This window comes from Limulus polyphemus, unplaced genomic scaffold (genome assembly GCF_000517525.1).
Source record: "Limulus polyphemus unplaced genomic scaffold, Limulus_polyphemus-2.1.2 Scaffold2077, whole genome shotgun sequence".
NCBI lineage: Eukaryota > Metazoa > Arthropoda > Merostomata > Xiphosura > Limulidae > Limulus > Limulus polyphemus.
Window position 1 is genome coordinate 144,647 of NW_013667687.1, and position 8,008 is coordinate 152,654.

At 29.1% G+C, this 8,008-nt stretch overlaps 1 protein-coding gene across 1 annotated transcript in view; it reads left to right on the top strand.

Annotated features, from left to right (window-relative positions):
• LOC106465859 (valine--tRNA ligase-like) overlaps nucleotides 1-8,008 on the top strand; it is a 175,961-nt gene that overhangs the window by 110,011 nt on the left and 57,942 nt on the right. The window contains exon 14 of the mRNA XM_022393815.1: nucleotides 2,222-2,312. Coding sequence (XP_022249523.1) covers nucleotides 2,222-2,312 — 91 coding nt within the window. The remainder of the gene's footprint in view (nucleotides 1-2,221; nucleotides 2,313-8,008) is intronic.

Consider the following 8,008-nt stretch of genomic DNA (forward strand, 5'->3'; position numbering starts at 1 on the left):
AACGAGATGACATGGCCTTTCACCCATGACCTGTCTCGAAAGGGTTAATAACCATTCTCTTAACAAATTGACTTGCTAATGTTATTGTACATTATCAAAAGGAAATGAGAGGTCATAATTGTTGTGGATGTTATTTTAAATAGCATAACCATAAGGTAAATTTTATTGTCTTTCATAAAGTATCACCATTATAACAACAGTTCAGAAGGGCTATATTGAGTTAGATATATATTTTATTTGATTTTGACACTGAGCTGATCATCTACTATATAAAGACAAAAAGCTGTCCTTTTGTTACGCTGATATCTTGACTGTTGCGATACCGATTGACATGCTAGTTTGTGTTTTAAAATTTTTCCAGCCATATATATATATAAAATGTGCAAGATGCACTACTTAGAACATATAATTAGATTTGAGGATAGGTTGATAGAGATTGTGATGAGTAATAAAATGAAATTGGGTATATGTGTGCCCCATGCTTGGTATTGCTGGTGGTCAAAAATCATAATTTTTGGCTGAAATTCTCCACTATATTTGCATAGTTGTCAAGGAGACACATTGATGCAACATCACCAAATTTCGTCCAGTTGTTGGCTACAACTCTAATATCCTGCATATTTTACCCACAGCACATTTCAATTTTAAAAATGCCTAAATTAAAGCATGCTTCTTCAGCTCAGTAGGCTTACAAAACCAAAACCAGGATGACAGTCCAAAAAGACCTTGAAATTCATAATAAAATTCACTGGCTTTACTATCACAATTAATAGATTGCAGGGTCATACAGTTGACCACATAGAAATATGTCTTTACGAATCAGTTCTTTTGCATCTTTTGATTGATATGGATTTATCAATAAAAACATTTGAACATAGCTTAAAAATGTACAAAAATCAAAATGCTGATCAAGTAATACTTAAAGATGTCCAAGTATACGTAAAAATGTTTTTTCGTGATATACTAGAGAACATATATATTAGATATACATATATATTGTTACTAGATTATAATAAATTTTTAGAAAACATGTTCATGAAACATTTATTTACGTATAATTTTGAGAAGAAAAATTAATCATTATTTTCCATCATATGATGGGCATTCAGCTTGTAAATATTCAAATGTTTAGTAGTAAATTATATATCTATAATTTTTTTCCAGTACTGGGATGTAGATTCATACATATTTTTTTGTCTGTATTTAACCACATTTTATATTCAGAATCTACTTTGAACATTGTAATACTAGTTTTATGGTTTAGTTTATATTAAAAGTTCCATTTTATCAAGTTGTATTAAAAACTGCTTTACTAAAAATGCATTTAACAGTAAAAATAACTAACATTTGTTAATAAGTTGTCTTGATTTTAATACAGTAAATGTAATTCTTTGGTGAATTATGTACTTTGAAAATTAGTGTTAATATACACGTTTTACACTAATGCTTACCTAGTATTAAAAACAAAATATGCATAGTTTTGAAAGCATATAGTTATAGGTAATGTTACTTTAAATATATTTCTGTTGAGCAATAAACTATATTGTTACATTTGGAAGATTAAATGATCTTAACATTATTTTATTATTAATGCAAGGGAAGTTTTTTAGGAATGCAAATCCTACTAAACAAACCAATATAACTGGCAGCGTACAGGGCATGTGTCAACTTGTCTCTTCCTCTCTCTCTTTTTTTCTTTTGAATGTGAAGTGTTATATAAAAGATTTCAATACTCGGGTTAATTTATATATAGAAAGTATACCAGTGTATTTTCTGGCTATCTTAATCGTACTTTTAAAGGGTTTGGTGTTGTTTTTTTTTAATAAGCTCTGATTTGTTGTTTGTTCTTGCTATCCATCATATTTTCAGTTGTGCTTAGTACTAAGCTTGTGTGTGTCTTCTTTTTTAGTGAGTGTATTTTGCCAATTTTTTTCATCAATGCACATAAGAAATGTTCTCATATTCCTACCATATCTTTCATCCACTTATTGTTTTTACTATTTCACCAGCTTATTTTAGGTACCTGTCACCAGCACCACATCTCAACTGCTGTCACAATTTTTCGGTCACTTTCCGTCAGAGTTCAGCTTTACATTCATTACTGATGCTTTTATTGCCTTAACTTTCAACCTTCTGCTAATGGTTTTCTGTTACTATTTTGTGAAAAAGAAAGGAAAAAGGTAAAAGTTATGTATTGATAGTGAATTTGTATTTTTTTAAGGGATTGGTGTATATCCAGACAGTTATGGTGGGGACACCAGATCCCTGCCTACTTCATAGAAATATCAAGACAAGTAAAGCCTCCAGGAGCAGTAAGTGTGAAATAAATGTAAATTCATTCTTGACTTAGCTTTGTTTCGTTTTTGCTATGACACATCGTGAAAATGACTTGTACCCTTTTATTTTATAGACATATATCAATAAGTTTGGTATCAAATTATAGATTATAATTCAAATATTAGTACTATACATTAGTTAGGTTCTTAATTTGAAACTAAATATTTAGAAAAAGGCTAAATATCGGTTTTTGTATGTTACGTGGTACATGACTTTCTGGGTTTGGTCAGAATACATTTTATAATGCCCACGTTGCAACGTCTATAGTTTTGTACAAATTAGAAACTCAAATTTTCGATATTGGCAAGCTAGAATATAAAATAAGAACCTCCTACCTTTTCTATATGCTGAGATATGATATTTAGCGAACCCATCATATTGGCTCTGCTCACCACTTCATCATTTGAGAAGACTTATTCATATACCAATAACTTTATAATCAATCAAAAGATATATATTTATTCTACATAATTCTGTCAGTCTTCCTAAGTTATTTATGAAAGAAATGCTCTTATATCATTAAAAAGTTTGATGTATTGCTATGAAGGCTATTTTGTGAATAGAAATTATATTTTTTTTAGACCCATATACAATTTAGTTAGGAAGCCTGGTAAATTGCAGTGGATTTTTGTGGTATTGGTATAGTAATTTATGATTTTTTTATATTCCAAAATGCTTATATAAAGTCTATTTTTATTATTATGATTTTTTCCATCTCCACACGTGAATTTGGACGAGGCTTAGCATGTATGTCTCATGAGTGCAAACAAAGACTTCGTAGCATCGTAAGCAGTAGAGATCATTGTTTTCCAAGTATTCTTTATTTACGATTTTATGTTTGAAGAAAAATAACTGACAATTAAGTATTTATTTGAAAACATTAGTTATATATAAATACTTAATTGTCAGTTATTTTTCTTCTTGTGTGTGTTATATATAATATACATAATAACACACACACACATGTAATGTACAGTAGCCAATATGTTACTTTATTTTACAAAGTAAGAACTTGTGTTATTTTTCTACTCGTTTATATTGAGGTAGAATAAAAACAAATTATTCAAAACTAAAAACTTGGGAATTCAGAAAAAGTTTATTTTTGAAATTTGTGAAAGTTTAAAAAATAAATTTATCAATGATCAACTAATCTTAACACATAAAAAGGAACATCTTTACATAAACACCCAATTGAACTTGCAGTTTGCTGGTGAATAATTTGTTTCTCAAGGTACAATCAAGAAGGCTAAGCCAAGAATATGAGCCATATTTATATTACTGGAAACTATGCATTTATTGTTTATTGGATAAGCATAGTAATATTGGAAACAGGATGTCCATAAGCATTTACACACACTAACACCTATAACAATGCTAAATCCCGACTATGAAGTAAAATAACTAACAAGTTTATTGGATGGGATACAACTTTATATTTTGTACATAGCCATATCATAAATATTTTCTCTCACTTTTGTAAAATACTTTAGACAATTCTTGTTGCAACCATTGTATTGTAAAGAAGCCAGCAAATTCTATCCCACCGTGTTCTCAAAGCAGCGATCCGAATAGCTTCTATAGGATACTTCCAATTTTTAACTTATTGGATTGGCCCAGACTTTCTACAAAGTCACAAACATTTTATAATAATTTAGATAATTGTCATTGTAACCATTATACTGTCAACAAGTTGATATATCCTATCCCATTGTGTTTTCAAAGCAGGGAAAATTCTAGGAATTGCACTGCATGAACTTATTTGATATTGAAAATGTCAAAGTACGGTAACAACTAAACATTGATTTATATTTGGCAGTTTTCTACTTCAGCCGCTAACAATAGGAAATAGGTATAAAAGGATTAGAAGAAACTCTCAGGAGATTTACTTGGAACTTTACTGTCCATTCTGAAAAGAACAGAGTACGGTTCATTTTATTTCTTGTTACTTCTAACTCATAAGTATGAAATAGTGAGATCGTAAACTCTGACCATAAGTACTTTGAAATTTTGTAATTATCATTAACAATACTGTACATTTTATTTTGCCACCTTTATTTTTGTTATAATTTGATTACTTACCTAACAACTTGGAGAAATAAGTAAAATGTTGCAGTACAAAAATAACAAATAAAATATAAAGCTTTACTGAAAATAAAAATGTTAAAAATTTAATTATGAAGATTTTTATTTTTCATTTGTTTTAACCATTTATTATTATAAAAGTAACTTAAATCGTAAAAATAGAAAGTTGTTCGGTAAGATAATGAAAGAAAAATAATAAAAATCCTTCATGGGATAAATGCATCAGAAGCTTCTGTCGATGCATGTGCGCCATGTAATTTTCAGCTACTGTCTGGGGTATTTTTAGTCAGACATGGGGCAAATGTCAATAAAACAAAAATTAATAAATATAAATAGATTTATATTGTTAAGAGATATAAGTTATTTAAAATAAACATTTGTGGTTTCCTCTTAAAATTTGCAGTTATTCTACAACAAAAAAGTAACTGACATTTATTTCCTAATTTTTATGATAGTTACGAGGTTGGTCAAATTTATCAACACCATATAGAGTTATTATTCATAAAATAACAGATTAAATATAAAAATTCACGAATAATCTCTAATAAAAAATCTTAAATCATAATTCAAAAACCAGATATTTGTGTACGAAATCCTTATAATGTTTACTAATAATCTGGAAAATGTTGTAAATACTTGCCTACAATTTCAAAAATTATAGTACAATTACTCTCATAGGTACTTTCCTGGTTATGAGCTGGGTGGAATTCACCGAACCCATAATGGAAGGGTTAAACATAATTAATTTACAATTATTTTATTTAGAAATGTGAACGTGATTTATGGTAACAATGTATTTTGTAACCCCTTACCTACCAGGGCCATTTTATCTTATCGTGAAGGCAAAAAATCACATTTGTGAATTGAAAAAATTAGTGAACTTATCTTTTATTTTTATAAATAATAGCATAATATTCAATTATTTGTCCTAAATTCTATTATTTAATGAAGTTTAAAAAGATGTTTAAGAAAAAAAAAATTCCAAAATACATTTTAGACTATAAATAAGCACCCACTAAGAAAAGCTTTTTTAAACATTGTTTATATTTTTACTTGCACTTTGGCACTGGTCCTGCCATCTATAATTGGTATCTAAACCTTTTTCTAGTCTGTTTTCTTTATAAACAATGTATGGGCATGTTAAACCTCAGTTGTAAAACTTTTAGCCAATCCTAGTCGAAGGTGTAAATTTCAGTACCATGTTATTTCAATCTTCATATTTCACGTTTGACAAATCATAGGATGATAAGCAAAACACGTGATGAAACGTTGTTTTCTGGATTTCTCAATGTGAACGTGGATGGTACTTATTTTAGTAACTGACATTTTATGTAGAGGTTGTATTTAGTAGTGGTGAAAAGTACTTTTTTTTTTTATAAGCCTTTGCTTCTTAAAAAAACGTAAGTGGATGTACGTGACTTAATATTTTCTATAGTAACTTAAATCATGCTATATTATATATCTATTTATGTTAATTATTATATTTAAAATTAACTCACAATAGATATATTTTTAAGAAAGAAGTTGATCCACGAATGTTAAGGTTAAGATCTATCCAGTGGCATAGTCTTTACGTGGATTAGGCTTAGCACTTTGAACTGAAAGAGTTTGTGATTTTTATATTCTTTTGCATTCAAATTAGTAGTTTTGAAATTTAATAATTTAGCATAATTTTATATTTAGTTTATGATAAAAATATGATTCAGTATTTAGAGTGATAACCTTGTGTGATTTGTACGTACTACTACTAGTACCACGTAAGAATTTTATATTTTTCCTTTTCTAATCTTTACTTTGTAGTAAAACCCACACTTCTGTTGTTATTGCTTTAGAATTTAAACAGTCTAACTGATATATGATAACAATAAAACCCATATGTTGGTTGTGAAACAGACTAAATACATTCATCTCAATAATACAGGGAAGCTATTACATTCTCACAGTTGGGGTCTCAATACACTGAAGAGCTTAAGTTTCGTATTCCAATATAAATCTTGCCTATAATGAGAGGAACGTGACCAGGACTAATCTTTTAAGTGCTGTAAAGTAATTTTCTTTGTAATTTATGGTGTCTGTATTGTTTGGTAATCTCTTGTAACAGGATGTATCAAGTAACTAGGGTCAGGCGATGTTATTCAAACCACCTGTGATGTAAACTATTACATACATTTGCTAGTAGTGGCAATTAGTTTTGTCTGTGTAGTGAAACAACATACAAGGACATATGTTCAAATAAACTTGTTTGAAAGTTCAAAGAAATGATATTCAAGTATCAAAGTTTCCCTACTATCATGTCTACAGTAATGTTCAAATGCGCCTGTGCTGGACTGAACGAGAGTGAAGCCCAACAGGCGTGATAGTTTACAGCAAATGTACGAAGTTCATGCTGCTAACTGCACGTTTTTTTTTTTGCCACAATAAACAAAAGTACGGCTGCAAAGAAACATAAATTTGAAATAAAAATAAATTTATGAAACAAAATTAAAATGTTTTTTTATGTACATGTATAAACATTAAATCAGTTAAAAATTATAAAAATACTCGTTTATTGTTGAGGTTTACTTAGAAATATTATTTTTGGGTTTTGTATATTATTTGAAAACATAAGGAGAGTACGTGATTATTAAAAATAGACAAAATTTGCATTTTATGGATGATAAAACGTTTTTAGAGATTTTAAAATAATGTACTAAAACATAAAAAGTAATTAGTTCAAATCTGGAACAAATATAAATATTGTAATCATTTTTTACAAATACCGTTTCGTAATGTAATTTTCCAAGATATTAAACATCATAATGCAAATAAACTAAATGCATTTATGAAATTTCAAACAATTTCATCCAGTAGTTTTATTGTTTAAACAAAATACAGCAAGACTTGCGTTGGCTTTGCCGAAAGTTAGTAGCCAGTAGTCATTGGGTTAAGGGAAAATGAACTAGTTAAAATTATATAAGTAACATTGTATGTAAATAGGAATAATATCGTCAGTAAAAATGCTTTAGTTGTATGATTACATCCATATCTGAAACATTTTTAAGTTCTTCTATAACACAAGATTATTTTGCTCAGTTTGGTCTTCAGACATGAGTTTTGGGAGGTAGTTCAACCTAAAAGGTGTGTCAAGGACTTTATACCCTGAAAATAATACAATAAACTTTTCTTGTTGAATAAGATTAGGTAAAATATTAACAGATTATTAAACGTCTGCGATGAGTTGATATCAGTAAAATATTTTAGTACATCTTAAACAATACACTTGGAATTAAAAAAGATGTAATATTACTGTAAAATATGCTCATTGTGAAGTATTTAAAAAAGGAAATATCTTTTCTTTTCCTTCTGGCTATTAAAAAGAACTCTAGGTGCATATATATGTGTGATCTTGAATAACTCAGTGGTCCCCTCGACGTGGATTCCTGTAGGTGGTGAGGGGACCTCCCAGTGAAGGTTCTGTATTTTCAATTACTTCTTCTGTGATCTAAACATCCACCCACGTGTTTGCCTTGCATGGCAACCCGTGAAGGGGAGGAGAGGATCCTGGTGGTTGAGTGGTGTTTGGGGCACTGCAACACACCACTTTGTCCTT